The sequence below is a fragment of the Gopherus flavomarginatus genome, chromosome 1, assembly GCF_025201925.1.
Source record: "Gopherus flavomarginatus isolate rGopFla2 chromosome 1, rGopFla2.mat.asm, whole genome shotgun sequence".
NCBI lineage: Eukaryota > Metazoa > Chordata > Testudines > Testudinidae > Gopherus > Gopherus flavomarginatus.
This window is the reverse complement of record NC_066617.1, coordinates 152,412,115-152,432,818: the sequence shown is the minus strand read 5'-3', so window position 1 is coordinate 152,432,818 and position 20,704 is coordinate 152,412,115. Positions and strand designations below refer to the sequence as shown.

Here is a 20,704-nt window from a genome sequence, read left to right as displayed (position 1 = left end):
GCTCCCAAACTCCCAGTTTAGCTGGGGCTGAGGGGAACCTGGAAGGCCTGGGGTCTCTGGCCCCAGGGCAGTCCGCATGATAGGGTCCCCCTGAGCCTTGGATCTTGAGGTTCCTGACTTCCTCCTGGTGGGGTGGCCCTGGAGCCACAGACTCTGGAAGCAGCCTGTCTGACAAGCTGGTAGCAAACCAGACAGGGTTCCATTGGAAACTGCTTGTGTTTGGTCAGAAGTTCATCAAAACTGAGACATTTCTGTAAAACACTTTGTTGCTGCTTAATCAGCATTTTCTGACCCAAAAAACCCCAACCCCTGCTTCGCTGGAAAATCCCACACCAGCTCTACTCTTAACCCAATCAGCGTGCACTCAGCACAAGCCTACAAGACTGCAGCCACTGATGGTCACATCTGAAGAAGGAAGCTCTATGACACACTCCTACTACCAATGCACCCATGATCCTGCTCCACTCAGGAAGCCCTGAGCAGTCTGAGTTCCACAACAGGAGCAGAGCTTGTTCTCTGTGTTTCTGATACCGATGATCCCAGAGATAACATTCCAGCTCTAGTGGCATGGCTGCAATTGGACCCGCATAGCTCGTGGGGTTGAATTTTAGAGGTTTTTTTCCCCTCAAATTTTCTAATAGGTTTGTGCAATGAGCAGCATTTGAGGCTCTGCATTTATTTGCCTAATAAGGCACAACCATTTTTTGCACTGATCTGCCCTGTGCTAAGGAGGGTGGTTACATGATGATCTGAGATTGAAGCAAACATGACATCAGAAGCGGACTCGTCACTCATATATGGTTACAGCCGGAGTTTTAGAATTGTATTGGATGTTCTGGGTACATAAAGTTTTAGATAAACCCTTGGATAATGTCTAAAAAGGTGAATATTGTTTCTATTGGTTCCTTCTGGCAGCTGATGCCAGCATCTGAATCTATATATTTCCCTGCAACTGCTTTGTTGTCACTTGTCAGACACGGAGGAGCCCTGGCAGGGTGTGTAGGTGCAGCCAGGGCACTGTTAGTAGGAGACGGGGATCAGGATGGCAATGAAGGGACATCTCACCACTCAGCTGCTTCAGCTGCTTCTCCTCTTTCTTCTGGTCACCCTGGGTAAGTGCCTGCTATTTCACTTACAGAACTGGGCAGACTGGAACTAGGAAGTCAGTTTCAGTTCCACTAGAAACAGGGTTTTAGTCCAGAAGTCAATGAGACAAAGGGCAAGAGTTAAACTAAATTTGTCTCTGATTATCTCCCGTGCATGATTCTTAGAGAGAGAGAGATTATACATGTGCAATAATCAAAGATTATTTGATTGTGAGTACTTCATAAATTCTCCCATTCTTGTAGCACTGTGAGCCCAGAGTTGGTTTTAGTGACACTAATAGCGTCAATGCTTAAAAATTCCTGATAAATAAGCCAAAGGAAGAAAAAAGAGGAGGGGGGAAAGGTCTCTGTATTGTGAACTCTAGCCTTATCCCCCTGGTCCAGCTCTGTGCCTCTGCATGGAACATGTGAATAATTCCATGTGCACAGTCCATACAATTTAAAATAATGCTACTGTGCTGTGTGTGTTAAATGTGTTGGGCCAATTTCAGCAATGTTTGAATGATCCATGTAGCAGCATATGTCTGTGAGTTGCTGCAATGTGAGACACTGCTGTTCTTGAGCTGAAGTATAAACCAGCGAAGTTGAAGATGAGAATCAGATTTTAGAAACCTCAAATGCATTGCTAGAGCAAACCGTGGCATTACACCTGGTATATATAGATCACAGATAGCTCTGCAACGTCTCTGAGCCTGGGAGGGTAGGAGCTGGGGATTTTAGAGCAAGGAATTTTCTGGAGCAGCTAATGTGGTGTTTGTATGTGAACTTCCCAAGAAATTAAACAGAATAAGATGGAGTTTGATCCCATGATAAAAGTGAAATTTTGCAAAAGAGAAACAGCAACGCATTCCACTGGGATTCCTGGGTAACCAGACTGACATGCTGTAGGCGATGCTTCATGTGAAACCACGGGACCCTATTCTCCCTGCAGAGTGGAGCAAATCCCAGTAGCTTCAATGGGCATAACGCATACCCTACAGAAAGAGAAGGTGGCCACAGATGCCACTCATGAACAAGTTGTCCTGATTTTTTAGGGACAGTCTCAATATTCAGGGCTTTGTCTTACACAGGCATCTATTACCCCCCCACCTCATCCAGATTTTTCACTTGCTATCTGGTCACCCTAATCTCTTGTAACACCAATGCTGTTTGCAACCATTGTTTCCAATTGTAGAGATGCACAGCGGGAAAGCTGGCAACTCTTCCTTGTCAAGTGTAGGGATTTTTACTTCTAAACTAGTAGCACTGTAGGGGAAGGTGGTAAAAGCCTTGATGGATTCAGGGAAGTCACTGAACTCTATTTCAAGGACATTTGTTGAAACCAGGGGCGTCTCTAGGTATATTGCCACCCCAAGCATGGCAAGCAGGCTGTCTTCGGGGGCTTGCCTGCGGGACGTCTCTGGTCCCGCGGATTTCGCAGTGCGCCTGTGGGAGGTCCGCCAAAGCCGTGGGACCAGCAGACCCTCTGCAAGCATGTCGCCGAAGGCAACCTGCCTGCCGCTCTTGCGGTGACTGGCAGAGCGTCCCCCGTAGCTTGCTGCCCCAGGCATACGCTTGGCGTGCTGGTGCCTGGAGCTGCCCCTGGTTGAAACATAACAACCCGTAAGTTCAACATCCCTTATGTGTGTCTGTGGAGATACCAAGATATGTCATATGGTGGCAATTAATGGACAAGAGATTCTTATGATGAGAGTACGGTTGAAACAACTCCTCAGTATTATTAGGGGAAAAATGTACCGCAGATTTTTTGGAGAGGGAAGGGGAGTTTTCATCAGGTAGGGCCAGGGGCCACAGCCCCCCGGAAGCTCTTGGATTTTTTTGAAGTACAAAATGTAAAACTCAGTCCATTCCATAAATATCTGTTGTCATTATTTGCTATATTTTCTATATTTTAATAACAATTCATATAGTTTCACTACAACAAAATTACCAGCACAGCACAAAGTATTGGTGCATGGTATCTTAGAGAAGTAAATGGATGGTCATAGCCCCAGGAGCTTGCACTGCCAATGCCCTATGGAGGATGATGCCAGTTCAGGTATAGTAGTAGAATTTATTTTTTTGTATTTTGTATAATTTAAAATAAAAAAGACTAATAAGATAATAATGCAGCATGTATTAAATGTTTTGATGTATGATTTGATTATTTTTTTTTAGCTTTTTTTGTTTTGTTTTTGGAATAGCAGAAAGGAATGGCTAACAGCCATTGGTAGAGATCCATCAGCCAGAAGTCCTTTGTGTTTGAACTGCATTCAAGGCAGTAACAGACCATTGAGGTCACCACTTTGTTGCAGGTTTAGCATTTTAAAATAACTAAAAGAATGCCATGATTGTTTTCTTTTGCATTGCAACTTGATATACTAAAGGCTGGTTCCGTGAATAGGGAAACCCAAGGAGACTGGTTATATCCAGACCTCTGGCAATATGAGACAGCCTCCTCCCAGCAATCAAAGGAAGGAGGTGGGCACACGGAAAATGAAGTTCACCGGATAGCCTGGCAAACACTAAAGCAGCACGGGGCAAACCAAGAACGGTAGCATGGAGCCCCTACATTAGAACTAGTCAGGGAAGCAATAAGGTTGCAAACGCTACCAAAAGAAGTGGCTAGCATAACTCCTAGTGCACCACCCTCTTCTTCCTCGCTGCAATGCTTCCTGGATCCCACTCCCTTTTCTGGGGCAAGAATAGAGGGGCCCACTGAACGGGGAACCCCCACCACCAGTAGGGGCACAAAAGTGGAAGTTCATAGGCAAGGTCTCCTGGGATCCCGGGGGACGACCATGTGTGTATGTTCAGCAGGGTAAATATACCCCTACACTAGCTTTAATAGATACAGAAGCCACTGTATCCTTAATCAAAACAACCCAAAAAGAAAAAATAAAATAAAATAAATTAAAACAGGTAGCTTTAAAATCCTTTCAAGGAAAACCTAGTCTCGAGTGGGAATGGACCCAAGTCTCCTTTTCGGTGCAAGAGTTTGATTAGGAGATTTGATCCAAACTCCTGATATGGTTAATGAAATTATTCTGGGATCCGACTGGTTGTTCAAAAACAATGTGGTAATCAATATCCCTAATGGTACTCTTTAAAAGTTAGAAATTCCCTCTCCCCATTAATAAAAAATGGGCAAAATGTCATATTAACAAAAGGGGGGAAAAGACCAGTAGCTGCACTTACAACTCAACAAGCTGAAAAGTGGTGCTTGAAATTCCCCTCAATATAAACTAAAAATAAAAAAAAAAACAGATTGTGGAAAAATTAATGCTTATGTTAAAATTGTTGGGACATTTGTGCCTCCCCCAAAACAATATTCCTACCCGAGAGAGGCAAAGGCCCAACTGGTGCAAACCATCCAAAAATTAAAACAGGGGGTCATTCGAAAAATGAATTCACCCTTTAACTCCCCTGTGTGGCCAGTGCTAAAACCAAACAGCCAATCCTGGCATTTAACAACTAATTATAAAAGAATCCAAAAGGGCACCATCCCTATGGCTCCTATTGTGACTAATATAACACAGGTGATACAAAACGTGCAAGTCACATCTGACTAGTTCTCAGTTATTCATTTGGCCAACTGTTTCTTTGCCATATTCTTACACCAGGACTCACAAGATCCATTTGCCTTTACAATAAAAAAGCAACAATGGGACCTTTTCTCAGTTGCCCCAGGGCTATCACAGCAGCCTAGCTATTGCCCATGGGCATGTCGTAAATATGCTAGACCAGTTGAGTCCACAGGAAAGGCCTTTTGTGTTTTTATATGTAAATGACATTTTAATATTTGGGGAAACTAAAACAAAAACTCAAACACTAATGGAAAAAGTTCTGGCACTAATGGAAAAAAACAGGGTTCAAAGTAGACTCAGATGGGCTCAGTTGGTGCTACCTTAGGGTACGTACCTGGGAATAGACATTAAACAACAACAAGAAAAAATGTAAATTAAAGGAAGGTAAGGGCACTAGTAAAAATGCCGGCCTCTACCGAAGCCCACTCTTTAAAAGTACTGCTAAAACCACACATTTATAAATATGCTAAAATAACTCATCCATTATAAAAACTGCTATAAAATAAAACAAAATAAAAATAAAAAAAGACAAAACTCTGCTTTAACCCTGCTAAAACAAAGTACTGTCACAGCTGCAGCCCTGCGTTTTCCTAATGAATCACAGCCTTTTGCTATTCGTTTGGTGGCTAATAACATGGCCTTAGCTGCCGCGCTATTACAAAATAATAATAATAAAATAAAAAGCTAGGGCCTATAGCATATAAATCCAAAAAATTACAAAAAAAAACAAAAATAAATTTTAATCCCTGTAACTGTGTCTAACACCCGAATGGCTCAATGGACGCTTACTTTAGTTATCAAAGGGATGACGACAAAAGCATTGTCCAAGCCGGACATGCTAACACATGCCCTAATTAAAAAAAAAGCCAACATAAATGTCCAGAGGTCACTCTGGAGCAAAAAATTGCCTTGGTAAAGGTACCCCCACTAAAAGAATTAAATATTGTGGGCCAAAAAAAACCACATTTGATTTACTAATAAAAGTGCAATGGTGATAAAAAAAAATGTGTAAGATACGCTGCCATTAACTTAAAAAAAAAGTCATTCAAAAGCATTTAAACCTTGAATTGGCCCAGCATGCCAAGCTCAATGCAATTTATCAGTTTTTAAAGTAATATAAAAATTCCCCACCGCCTGTGTATATTTATGCTATCAGTAATTTTTGTGTGACGGGAATACAGTTTTAAATACATGATTGGTATAAAAATAGGTAAAAAGCAGCAAATAAAAAATATTGCACATACAAAAAAATAAAAATACATTTACCCATGAGTAACAAAAAACCCTAAACAGTTAATGATGCAACATATAAAGGCACACAGTAAAAAAATAGGTATAAAAGCCACCTGGAATAACTGGGTAAATACAAAAGCCAAACAGCATAACATAGCAGTTGTGACCAAAAATAAATAAAGAAATAAATAACTCTGTGCTAAACACAGTTAAGCCAACAAATGGCACTACAGACCAACCTAACTAAGCTTCAAAAGAAAACAAAAACAATAGTTCCTTAATGTAGCACATCAGTTTATGCCTAAAAAAGTAAACAAAAACTTTTAAAAGGCTAAAGCAAATAGCAAAATGAAAGTGTATAAAAAGTAATATTAAAACATGGGTACGAAATTGTGTGTGGTGTGCTTGGGACAAGGCTCGTCCTTCACACTGGCAACCCATAATGTATCAACGAAGGCTTGGGCCTTAGCACGGGATTCAAATTAATTTAATTACTAAATTGCCAAAAAGTAAAAAAAAATCTGGTATTTATTGGTAATAACTGATTCCTTTTCAGGACGGGTAAAAGCATTTCCTACTAAAAATAATAGCACCAGGGTAATGGCCAAAAAGTTTTTTAATGAAGTAGTATATATAAATATAGCACCCCCAAAATACTAGATTCTAACAATGGGGGAGCCTTTATAAAAAAAAATCTTTGCAACAATAATAGAAGCCTTGGGAATTAAAGAAAAGCTCCACACACCATACCGGCCTCAGTCCCCAGGCCAAGTAAAGCGCATGAATCGCACTATTAATAAAGTGCTCCAAAAATAGTAAATAACACAAAAAACGACTGGTCAAATAAACTGCCTCTAATTTTGACTGCCATCTGCAGCAGTAATAAACTAAAAACAAAAATCCAGCCGTTCCAAATTCTGTTAGGACATCCAGTGAACCTAATAATTAATCCTAATTACCTGGTACAAAATTAAAAAAAAAAAAAGCTGTAATATAACTCAGCATAGTTATATTCAATAGCTCATATAGCTACAAAAAAATAAAACCACTCTCTAGTATAGGGTTAAGCAAGCCATCAAACACATAAACAACAAAATTCAAAAACAAAAGCCCACAAAGGCAGTCTTATAAAAAATAAAAAAACCCGAGTCATGTACCTTAAAATAAAAAAAACAGGTCACTCATTAAAATCAAAATAAATGGGCCCTTACTCCATAGTAAACCGCCTTAGCCCATTGGTATACCGCATTATAACAAATTAAAAACGGAATTGGTACATGTTTCACAAATGGAATTGTTTACATAAACAGTAATGTTTAAATTCTTTGCATAAAAAAAAAAATAATAATCCCCAAACCTAAGCACAAAGCAGTGCTTAACCACCACAATATCAGTCCACAAACAATAAAACTCCAGTGTAAGGTCTGCCTATATCTGCTTCTAAAAACTTTTAGTGCCCAAATAATTAAAGCAATCATAAAAAAATCAGCCCTCCTTATAAGCCAATATTTAAAAAATAATTCACTCCCCACCAACCAACCATAAATTCCTACCCATAATCCAGTAATCCTCATAAAATGAGATAATAAAAATAGTAGCCAACTCTTAAAATCCTTAAAAAATACCCAAAGTATGCCTAAAAAAAGAGTAAAACTTAAGGTTCACCTTATAAACACCACAAAAATATCAAACTACTAAAAAGTAGGGTCCCTATAAAAATACCACCTACATTTCCAACTACTCACATTTATCATATCAATAAAATAAGCTTGTTAAAACAAAAACAATACTAACAGTTATTGTGGGATACTGTCCAATAACCCATAATAAATTAAAACTATGGTCCCCAAACACACACACCAAAATCTAAACCAAAAACTGTGCATTAAAAAAGGTACCCCAATTAAAATAAAAAAAAAATTTTAACTCAAAGTAATCCAGTAAAAGTCCTATTAAATTTACTATTAGTTAAAAATAAAAATTGGTATAAATTAAACTCAGTTAACCGTGTCTAAATTAAAACCCAAATGTTTCCCCTACTCCCTTCCTATTTTAACAGCCTAAATAGAAACACATCAATGCTCCAATAACAAAACAAAATAAAATGTAATAAACACCATATTTAAAAAAGTTAAATTTAAATAAAAAATATAAATACAGTAAACCTACAAGTAATTAAAAATAAATTAAGTTTCTTGTCACAACTGCAAAATAGTCTCATTCACAAGCAAGCAAATAATACTGTAAATGTAATAAAAATAAATCTAAAAAACCTAAAAGCAACATAAAATATGTGGCTGTAAACACCACCTCCTACCTGCTATATAAACAACAAATAAAATTAAAAAATAAAACTGCCTTACCCATAAAATGTACTAAAATACACATTCTTAATTTAGCATCACTAAAATATAAAATATTTTAAATAATATCTACAAATGTTCAGGTATTAACACATCTTTTAAAACAACGGAAGAGGTCCTTATTTAACACCTACAGATATAAATCAGTGCAATATGTTTCCAGCATAGTTAAGCCTAATTTGTTATTAAATAAAATTATTATTAAAATTGCTCAACAACAATCTATAAAAACAAAAATATAAAAAATAAGCCCTCTCCCAAAATTGAATCTTTTAGCTTTACCCCGGGTTATGGGTCAATAAGCTTAAAAAAAACCCAACACATTATTAAACAAGGGTGTACAAAATAAAGCCCTCAAAAATGTGTGTGTTTATCCCTACCTATCACCACAAAACCATGCAGCAAAAACACATAATTAAAAACGTATATAAAACAAACAAAAAATGGAACACGTTTTGTACAACAATGTATATGTGTTACACCCTAAAAAAATTTTTTTTAACAATGCAAATACTAGCCAACCACTGTAAATAAATGTCAATATAATGCCCGTGTATTACAGACTAGCAATCACAAGTACTATTTGCCAAAAATAAAAAAAAGCACAATGCACTATAACCACCACCCTGGTTAATTTCTCTGTTACCCTTGGCCTAAATTGGCACAATCTAACTAATCACTTGTTGTCAAAAATAAAGATGACTCAGTTTTTACAACAAACACAAAAATATAAAGAAATGTGTCATTCAGATATTACATGCAAATAAAAACATGCTAAAAATTGTTAATCTAAAAAAAACCTAACAGCCTATCACTGGTACATTTTTACAAGCTGATCTCCGAGCTCTAAAAGCATTTTGTCTATTATGTTTCACCTATTATTAGTTGTATTAATATCATCCTATGTTTGCTTGCTAAAAATGTGTTATATATGCTGTTAAACGAAAAAAAAAGTTTATTAAATTACAACCACAAGCCCAAATTGTCACTTTGTGTGTGTGTGTGTATATATATATAAAAATAAAAAATAAAGACTAATAATATAATAATGTAGCATGTATTAAATATATTAAAGTATGATTTGACCATATCCTGCCAGCCACCGTTTTTGGATAGTAGAAAGGAATGGCCTAACAGTCATTGGTAGATATGCATCAGCCAGAATTTCTTTGTGTCTAAACTAATTTCAAGACAGTAACAGACCTTTAATGTCACCACTTTGTTGTAGGCTTATCATTTTAAAATAAGTTTAAAAATGCTATAATTGTTTTCTTTTGCATTGAAACTTAATGTTCCTATTCAAAATGTTCTATATAAATTAAATCTATTTTATATATAAATAAAAAATATATATTAAGAATAAATATTAAAGCCATTGCTAAACCAAATATGGTAAAAAACAAACAAAGGCAAAAATGCCAAAAAGCTACATCACACCTCTATTAAAATATCAAAAAAGCAAATTAACAACTCTAAAAATAAAACAAATACCTATCAATTAAAACAAAATAGTTATAATCAAAGCCAGCACAAAATAACTCATTTAAAAACTTAATAAAAAAATAAAAATAAAAAAGAGCTTAAAAAAACAAACACTCATCAAATAACAATGAATTACAACATAACAATGCAAAACTCATTAATCTCAATTAAAAAATCACTGTATAAACAAAATACCTTGCCATAAAACTTTGGGTCCATCCTACTTAAACTCCTGCAATTCATCATGTCACAACCAACAAAACCCAGCTCCTCCCTACCCATAATCAACCTAGCTAGCCATTAAATTAATCCAAACTCTAAACTAATAACTATAATATCAATTAGCAAAACCATGTATGTATGTATATAGTATAATTAAATACATATGCTAATTGTTATATCTTCAATAAATGCAGCATATAGCCTTTTCCCCTAAAAGAAAATTCTATGTGCTTCTTATAAGCATAACAGGATGTTGATGCTAAAGGGAGCAGAAGTAGGCTTTGAATTACTGGCAAAAACAGATCTTCTAATACCCGTGCCCAGTGCAGTGGCCTGAATGCCACACAAGGGGAAGTTATGAGTTTTCACCTGCCATATTCTGTGCATGTAATTAACCTGTCTGTGTCCAGAGAGCTTCTGTGGTCTGAAGTGTCTTTCTAACAATAAACTGAAGTACAGTGCTATAAAGTAACATTTTATATCCTTGAAATTCCAAAAAGAATTTTTCTCTGCTCATGTGCTGAGACATTTCAGCAGTGAACACCTGTGCTTTGTCTACTTCCATGCCCATCCGCCTCAACAGTGCATCCACACTCCAGTAGAAGCCTGTGTCATCATACTGTTGCAGACCCATTCAAGAGGAATTATATCCATGATGAACTTATGGTTGATATCCTGGACAGGGCCAACAAACGGGTCCAGTACCAAAGAGAGAGGGACTTGCATCAAGTGGAAAGGCAAGATGAGAGGCAAATGGAAAGGCTCAGGCTGGCTATACAGCTTGAGGACAAAATTTCAGCGTGAGAGCAGACACGAGCTTTTCAGTTCCTGGAAGAGGAACAGCGTCTGAGGGAGGAAGACAGCAGAAAGAACTCTTTGAGTCACTGTTTTTGCTAATGGCTGCCACCCTGCAGGCTCCTGATGAGCCCATCCCACGGCATGAGTCTCCTGCTCAGTACAATGTGCTGCAGACCAGGAACAGTCTGGACAATTCCATGTCTGGGTGGGCCACGCAATTGGGCCCTAACAATAAATGTACAGGCCAAACGTTCCCCATGCAGTCCCCCAAACTGAACCCTTCACTGTGGATGCCTTCTCCCGTCTTCCCAAGCACCCAGTGTGCATGAAATATGTAAGGTAGGGAGAAGAAAACAGGGACTAGGGGACTCATCACAATAAGGAATTTTTTGTCTTGGAAATTGTTTCACTTTTTGCCCTTGTTCATGCACCTTGTGCCTGGTCTGGGTTTGCTGTTCCTGGTTTGGTGTGCTAATGGCAGCTGGCCTGCACAGCAATAGTTTAATACTGTGGTTTTCTAATAAATGTTCAGAAACAAAGATTTTTATTTTATAAAGAAATCATACTACCAGACCTCATCACATCATATAATGTGTATTTCAAATAATAAAAATAAACACATAAGGGACAACTCTGAAGTTGTATAGAAATACCATTTATTTCTCAATACAGACATCTAAATTCACAGTTCATCTCCCCTCACCCACAATTCCAGTTTCCTAAGTGGTCATCTCATTCATAAGGTACAATTCATGGGAATCAATCCTCCTCTCCCTTACCTAATGTACAGGAAGCATTGCACAAACACATTTGTAACGCTACTGTTCTTCCTCTTCCATTGGCCCATGCAAATCCATTATGTGGGAGCAAAAAGCACCCCTAATTTCTGTTGCCTGGGTGCATAGCTGCAGTAGCTGCACTTTCTGGCTGAGAGTACTGGCTCAGCAGGATGTGTTGGTGAGCTGCTCAAACTACCTATGATGCACAGGGATGGACCAGTCAAGTTATCTCACAGCGCACTGTGACGAGGGGTACACCTGGAGCGAAGCCTGGAAGCTGTTGGAACCACTGTGCCCCCAAATCATTCAGCTGGGTTGGCCTCCCACATTGCTCTGCTGGTGACCCACAGCCAGATATCCGGGCCCTGTTGTCACCCAACATGATAGCAGGTGGCACCACACACTCAAATGAGTCACTTGAGTGCTTTCACTCATGGACCAACAATGGAGGCACCAGCCAATTTCACAGCTCCCCAGCCTTGCACCCCTACTGGAATATAAACCCAAAATTATACCATCTTGCACTGCACGGGGATCTATATGGTGCAAGCCCATTGATTAGTCTGCTCCCCCCTCAATGTGGGGCAGATATGCACAAGCCTTTGTTAACAGAGCTAAGGTTCCCTAACACTTCACTCAAAAACACACTGGTTAAGATAAAACAGGTTTATTAACTATAGAAAGATAGATTTTAAGTGATTATAAGTGATAACAAACAAATCAAAGCAGGTTACCTACAAAAACAAATAAAATCCAATCTAACACTTACACAAACTAGATAGGATTTAAATCAGCAATATCTTATCTTGACTGATGATACAAGCAGAATTACAGATTCTTGAGGCACAGGCTGCATCTGCTTTGCAATCTGGGTTCCCTTCCCCCGTTCAAAGTCCTTTTTCTTCCAGAGGTTCTTTCAGGTGTTGAGTTGTGGGGAAGTGAAGACAAGTGATGATGTCACTACTCATCTTTTATAGTTTCTTCCAGCTTGCTGGAAAGTCTATGTATGTGATGTGGGGGTTCACCCCCATTGGCCAAACATTCTCCATGGTCTGGGTGCTCCTGCTGAGGAGGCTTCCTTATACAGAGTTCCTGAGCTAGTAGATTCTTCCTTTGATGAGTGTTGATGACAGCAATTAACACTGTCTGGTTACTCCATTGTTGTACCTGAAAGGCTGGTTTTGTGTGTTTCCAGTCACACACACATCACACTTTAGTAGCTCACACATAGCAAGGTTTCATGACTTCACATATGATGATAGCAAATACAATCCACTGACATATTAATGTTTAGCAGATCAAAACTTTTAGAATGATACCTCACAAGGCATACTTTGTACAAAACATATCATAATTACATCACCATGGTAAATATATGGTGTTCTGGGGTGCAGAATGTCACATGTATCACAAATAAAGAGCTAGAGTGGCCACATTTCAGAAGGGCACTAGGAAATCTGGAATATTATTAGTTTGACTCAGGACTGCGTGCTGCAATACAGGTGCTGGAGCCCCAGGTTGGGGCCCAGGTTGAAATATTCTCAGTCAGAGGTCAGTAATGAGTGTAGATGCTCAAGACCTGGGTTCTCATACCCAAGGTTTGCTGACTCCAATTCCACTAACCCTGGGCTTACATTACAGTGTACATATGCTAAGTGGTTAAGGGCCACTGGCATCCATATAGACAATGTGAAAGAAACTATGGATGTTGCTGAATATCAAAAGAAGACATTATCATCAGACTTTCTATAAAATGCTGTCTGAGGAGGATCTTGGTCAAACTTCTGCAAAAATTTTATTTATTAAGAAGGAGCTGAATGGTGTCAATCCTGCCCAGAATGTTAGATAGTGGACCAGAAACAATAAAAACAGACATCAGTTGACTTCAGTTCTTATCATAGGTACACTATTTGAAAGGATTGAAATGAGTATCATGAGTCCATTAGAACAGAATTACCAAATGACTCAATACATTTTAATTATTTGTGACTACATGATTCAATATCCAGAGGCAGTCTCTTTACAGTGCTACTGCCATGAGAATTGCAGAGGAAGTGATAATACTCTTTAGTAGGGTGGACATCCATAGAATGTTCCTGTCAGATCATGGAACTAATTTCCAAGCATCCCTATTAAAAGAGTTTTACCAACTCTTAGGCATTAAAGCCATCTGAACTATCCTTTATCCAAATGATCCCTAATCCACTGGTGGATGGGCTAGTGGAAAGGATGGACAAATCCCTGAAATGAACATTAAAAATATATGCATAGTCTGTACCCAGACAGTGGGATTTTATCTTTCATTTGCTTATTGAAAAACCACACAGGCTTCAATGTAATTCTCTCCATTCGAGTTGTATGGCTGACAGCCTAGTGATCCATAGACGTGATCAAAGAAAGTTTGCAGGAATGAACCACTGATTCCCTCAATATTACTGATTATATTATAAACCTGAAGGACAATTTGCAGAGGTCTCTCACATAGCTGAAGAAAATATAGAAGAGGAGGCATGAACAAGATGATATAATAAACAAATTCAGGAATGGCAGCTTAGGGTGCACCCGATGAAGTGGCTGTTCACCCATGCAAGCTCATGCTCCAATATGTCTGTTGGTCTATAAGGTGCCACACGACTCTTTGCAGCTTAGGATGAGAAGTAAAGTTCTCTTATGGTTATCCACCACTACGAAAGATAAGCTGCTAGCCAAATGGCACGGTCTGTTTGTAATATCAAGGCAGGTAGGAGTGACATATTGTGAAATCGAATTATCTGAAGAAAAGAGAAAGAACTTTCATATGAATATATTAAGACCCTGGATTGAAAGGAAAACAAGGAATTTATCATTGACCATGCCCGCAGAATTAGGTAATAATGTATCAGAGGAGGCATGTGCCAGAAAGTCATTTTTGTTGCCCTCCACTGGACTCTCTCCAATTTGTCCACATCCCACTACAGAAGCTCCCATTGGCTGGGAATGGCAAACTGCAACCACTGGGAGCTGAGAATGGCCGTACCTGTGGATGATCAGGTAAACAAAATGTCTCACGGCCCGCCAGGGGCTTACCCTGAACAGGCCATGAATCAAGTTTGGGAAATCCTGATCTAGTCTGAGCTCCTGTATATCACAGGCTGCCAGCACCCACACACTAAACCCAACAACCAAAGTGAGATGAAAGTATTGCAGCCCAGTATAGAGGCATCTCTGTGACAAGACTAATCAAGTCATCTCTCAAACTTCTTTCTGATAAGATAAACAAATGGATCTCTTCAAGTGTCTCATTATAAGGCATTTTCTCCAGCCCCAAATCATTGTAGAGGCTCTTCTCTGCACCCTCTCCATTTTTTCAACATCATTTAAAATATATGGACAACAGAACTGCTATATACAAAGGTAAAATCAACTCCTTACTCCTACTTACTACCCGTTGTTTACCACTCTGCCAATCGTTGTGTCAACTCCAAATATTATCAGCAGTGATTTATATAACTACTTCCAGATCATTGCTGATCAGCACAGTATGAGTACAGAAGCCCATTACAAAGACACATTTCAATCATGATTCCTCATTAAGAACCACTTTTAGAGATCTTAGTGTACTTTATTATTACTGTATAGTGCTCATTTTTAATCAGAATGATGTACAATACTAAATCAAACATCAAAGTATCTTACATTTACAGTTACTTGTATCAACCTGTGACACTGAGTCAAAAATGGTTAAGCAACTAGGAGGCTACATAACCCAAATTCAACCTTTAGAGACATATTAAATGTATGTAAATGATAATTAGGGCCATTCCATATTAGATAAACTTGAGCTTTGAAATATAGACTTGTAATGATAGAGAATTAGGAAATGTTTACCTGTATCTTGTTAGAGGTTAACAATGTAACCAGATGGTTCCTGTCTGTCACTATGTTCTATTAATTCAGCGATCAAAAGGAAATGTTAAAATTTAGATGAACCATGACTGTAATGATATCATTGTCTTTATTTCTCTTTGAAGTTTGTAGTAAACTACCTGTAACTGGGGGAAAATGGGCAGTTGCCTTATTCTAATCCATGCGGCTAATTACTGGTGGTGCTTAGGAAATAGAAGGTCTGACTTCAAAGCCACGATGATGTGATTGGAATAACAGAGACTTGGTTGGATAAATCACATGACTGGAGTACTGTCATGGATGGATATAAACTGTTCAGGAAGGACACGCAGGGCAGTAAAAGTGGAGGAGTTGCATTGTATGTAAGAGAGCAGTATGACTGCTCAGAGCTCCAGTATGACACTGCAGGAAAACCTGAGAGTCTCTGGGTTAAGTTTAGAAGTGTGAGCAACAAAGGTGATTTCATAGTGGGAGTCTCCCATAGACCACCAGACCAGGGTGATGAGGTGGACGAGGCTTTCTTCCAGCAACTAACAGAAGTTACTAGATCATGGGCCCTGGTTCTCACAGGGGACTTCAATCACCCCAATATCTGCTGGGAAAGCAATACAGCAGTGCACAGACAATCCAAGAAGTTTTGGAAAGTGTAGGGGACAATTTCCTGGTGCAAATGCTGGAGGAACCAACTAGGGGCAGAGTTCTTCTTGATCTGCTGCTAACAAACAGAGAAGAATTAGTAGGGGAAGAGAAGTGGATGGGAACCTGGGAGGCAGTGACCATGAGATAGTTGAGTTCAGGATCCTGACAAAAGGAAGAAAGGAGAGCAGCAGAATACAGACCCTGGACTTCAGAAAAGCAGACCTTGACTCTCTCAAGGAACTGATGGGCAGGATCCTCTGGGAGAATAACATGAGGGGAAAAGGAGTCCAGGAGAGCAGGCTGTATTTTAAAGAATCCTTATTAAGGTTGCAGGAACAAACCATCCCAATGTGTAGAAAGAATCCTTGCTGATTTTAAACAAAAAAAGAACCTTACAAGAAGTGGAAGCTTGGACAAATGACCAGGGAGGTGGCTAGATCGTCGGGTTCAATGGGTAGTGATCAATGGCTCCATGTCTAGTTGGCAAGTGGTATCAAGCCGAGTGCCCCAAGGGCCATTCCTGGGGCCAGTTTGTTCAATATCATCATTAATGATCTGGAAGATTGAGTGGACTGCCCTCTCAGCAAATTTGCCGATAACACTAAACTGGGAGGAGTGGTGGATACCGTTGATAAGATAGGATACAGAAGGACCTAGACAAATTAGTGGATTGGGTCAAAAGAAATCTGATGGGGCTCAACAAGGACAGGTGCAGAGTCCTGCACTTAGGACAGAAGAATCCCATGCACTTCTATACACTAGGGACCGAGTAGCTAGGCAGGAGTTCTACAGAAAAGGATGTAGGGGTTACAGTGGATGAGAAGCTGGATATGAGTCAACAGTGTGCCCTTATTGCCAAGAAAGCTAACGACATTTTGGGCTGTATAAGTAGGAGCATTGCCAGTAGATCGAGGGACGTGATCATTCCCCTCTATTCGACATTGGTGAGGCCTCATCTCGAGTACTGTGTCCAGTTTTGGGCCCCACACTACAAGAAGCATGTGGAAAAATTGGAAAGAGTCCAGTAGAGGGCAACAAAAATGATTAGGGGGCCGGACTACATGATTTACGAGGAAAGGCTGAGGGAACTGGGATAGTTTAGTCTGCAGAAGAGAAGAATGAGGGGGGATTTGATACCTGTTTTCAACTACTTGAAAGGGGGTTCCAAAGAGGATGAATCTAGACTGTTCTCAGTGGTAGCAGATGACAGAACAAGGAGTAATGGTCTCAAGTTGCAGTGGGGGAGGTTTAGATTGGATATTAGGAAACATTATTTCACTAGGAGGTTGATGAAGCACTGGAATGGGTTACCTAAGGATGTGGTGGAATCTCCATCCTTAGAGATTTTTAAGGTCCGTCTTGACAAAGCCTTGGCTGGGTTGATTTAGTTGGGGATTGGCCTTGCTTTGAGCAGGGGGTTGGACTAGATGACCTCCTGAGGTCCCTTCCAACCCTGATATTCTATGATTCTATGATTCTATCATCTCCTATTGTTCAACCAAGGTCTATACGCTGTCAAGAGGCTGCCAGAGATCTATAAAAAGAACTCTAGGGCCCTGATACTATTATCTCAGATCTCCTTAAGCTTTGTCGGGAAGTTTTAGTCACAAGATTGAGGTCTGCAGTCTTGGATCACCCTGATATTGGACAGTGGACTATAACCAGTTAAACTAATTCTGTTTCAACCAAACTAATTCTGTTTCAACTAATCTAATTCCTTTCAACTCTAAGCTCACAATATCTGTTATGAAATTGACCTAAGACCCTTTTTCATATCTGTATGTGTAATGATCTTTTAACCAATTCTCTTTCTTCTTTTTAAATAAATTTAAGTTTAGTAATAAAAATTGGCTGTAAGCATGTATTTGGATAACATCTGAAATACTCATTGACCTGGAGGGTAATGTGTCTGATCTGTTGAGATTGGTACAACTTTTTATATGATGAACAACATTTTCAGTAATCCCCTCATCATATTTGATTTGGCTGTCTGGGTGGGAGCCCAAGTCTGTGTTGCTTTAAGGGAACTGTATTTTTAGTTTCTGGGTAACCAGTAGGTATTGTAGAAGCTATTTTGTTGCTGGCTTGGTGAATCTAATACCAATTTTGGGAATTGTCTGCGCCATTCTTTGCAGTTTTTCCTGATTAAACAATCTCACCGTTCCCTCCCTGGAATCCCGATCACACAGCCATTCTAGTAATCTCAACCATATTCTGGGAATTTCCCCAGTATTCAAAGATTTATTAAAAATGAACATCAGCAGGCTAGAAATCTTCTCAGCCTCCTCTTGAGTGAAAGTTATCAAGCCCTGCTGATTTTAAAATGTTTATCCCCAGTAGATAGTTTAACATCCTCTTTAGTTACTAATGGACTAGAAGGTATTTCATCATCCTCATGTGATGTGACTACAATATCCTGATTTTTTTTCAATATACAACAAACATATTTATTGAACACTCCTGCCTTTTTTGTATCATTATTAACAATTTTACCATCTCCATCTAGTGCCAAGGAAATATTTTGAAATAGATAATATAGCATATTTTAGAAAAAAATTGGGACTTGATTCGCAAAAGATTCACAAAGCATTAACCACTGCTGTTTGCCAAATATTATATTTATTGAATACTATTTGACCAGCTCCATTCATAATGATGATGGGGATGTAGCTCAGTGCTCTCTCTGGTAATTCTTTCCTGATTGTGTTTGAAGGTGGAGCTGCTGATCTCAGGCTGTTCAACGGAAGCAACCCATGTGTTGGGAGAGTGGAGATTGAACGTAACGGTCAGTGGATGAAAATGTGTTTTACTGCTTCGCGTGCTGCAGACATTTGCCAACATTTGAGATGTGGAGACCAAGTTGGTGTCCATAATGCTGGCTATTTTGGAGAAGATTCCAGACCGTACTTGATGGTAGGAGATGTATGTTATCAATCAACAATCTGGGACTGCATACTGGAAAATCTGAATATAGAGTCAACATGCTCTCATCCTTCCTATTCTGGAGTGACCTGCTCAGGTAAGAAATCAGCCATCCTGCTACTTGGCATGAGAGAAAAGAGATTGAATCCCAAACTTGTTCCATTCCTGCAAACTAATGTAGAAGTGGGTAAATATGATCAAATCCTGAAACTGTGCTGGAGTGACCTGTGTAGGTAAGAAACCAGCCATCCTGCCAGTTGTATATTTCCAGCCCACAATAATTTCTTCTTGGAAATGACAGGTTTATTTGGATTCTGGGAAAGGGTGAGCCTAGGCCCAGCCAAAACTAAATGCTGGACCCCTCGCTTGAGGGGAGAGACCACAAGGCCCAGAACACAACTGAGTATGTGGGACAACAAATGCAAAACCAAGAAGGGAGTATGGGTGCTGGAAGGTACAGGCCTGACTGAAGCAGTAAGGGATTAAACCCCACCTCACCTACCTTGTGTCAGAAAGACATTAGGAGATTTGTTCAAATATGTGTGTTCAACTTTGAATTCCTGTGTATGAACTAATATGACCAAGGCTCTAATCTCCAGACAATCTATCCTGGGCCTTGGTGACCTAGCTGTGTAGGAGTAGGAGAGATAGTATCAGGGGCGGCTCCAGGCACCAGCACGCCAAGCTCTGCCTGTCGCTGCGATGGTGGCAGGCAGGCTGCCTTCGATGGCATGCCTGTGGAGGGTCCGCCAAAGCCACGGGACCAGTGGACCCTCCACAGGCAAGCTGCAAAGGCAGCCTGCCTGCCGTGCTTGGGGTGACAAAATAACTAGAGCCGCCCCTGGGTAATATATAGCTGCTGCAATTATAGGTACTGCAGAAAAGCCTACACTAGGCTAGAATAGATAGAGTTAGGTAGGGAATCAAATTCACAAATTTACACCAATTTTCTAATAACTAGTAACTCTCTTCCCTTCACAATGGATCACATACTCCACTCCCTCCCCAGCTCCAGTATCCCAACATTTTTTATTGGACCAACTTCTGTTGGTGGAAGATAAAAGTTTTTGTGCTTCACAGAGGTCTTCGCCAGGTCTGAGGAAGGTCACCAGAGTGTCTACTTAGATTTCTGAATGTTCCTGAAGTTGGCATTATTAAGGAACTGAGATATGATTGAATCAATATGCGAATAATTCACCCACTTAATTTTTTAGTATTTGATCAGCTATAGATACTGCTTTGTTACTGTCCTGCAGATAATCCTTCATCATTCAGAAGGAATTGGCTTCAACAGAATGCTCATGTAGCTGCAGGGGCGGCCCATCTGTATAGGCGAAGTAGAGGTTCATAGACTCATAGACTCATAGACTTTAAGGTTAGAAGGGACCATTATGATCATCTAGTCTGACCTCCTGCACAACACAGGCCATAGAAACTCACCCACCCACTCCTGTAACAAACCCCTAACCTATGTCTGAGTTACTGAAGTTCTCAAATTGTAGTTTAAAGACCTCGAGGTGCAGCGAATCCTCCAGCCAGTGACCCGTGCCCCACGCTGCAGAGGAAGGCGAAAAACCTCCAGGGCCTCTGCCAATCTGTCCTGGAGGAAAATTCCTTCCTGACCCTACGTATGGCGATCAGTTAAACCCTGAGCATGTGGGCAAGACTCATCAGCCAGCACCCAGGAAAGAATTCTCTGTAGTAACTCA

At 39.6% G+C, this 20,704-nt stretch overlaps 1 protein-coding gene across 7 annotated transcripts in view; it reads left to right on the top strand.

Moving 5' to 3' along the window:
* The first annotated feature begins 987 nt into the window (after positions 1-987).
* LOC127046322 (antigen WC1.1-like) overlaps positions 988-20,704 on the top strand; it is a 60,567-nt gene continuing 40,850 nt past the window's right edge. For all 7 annotated transcript variants that reach the window (XM_050943255.1, XM_050943261.1, XM_050943246.1 and 4 more), the window contains exons 1-2: positions 988-1,112; positions 18,787-19,092. In XM_050943255.1, the coding sequence (XP_050799212.1) occupies positions 1,043-1,112; positions 18,787-19,092 (376 nt within the window). In that variant the 5' untranslated portion in view covers positions 988-1,042. The remainder of the gene's footprint in view (positions 1,113-18,786; positions 19,093-20,704) is intronic.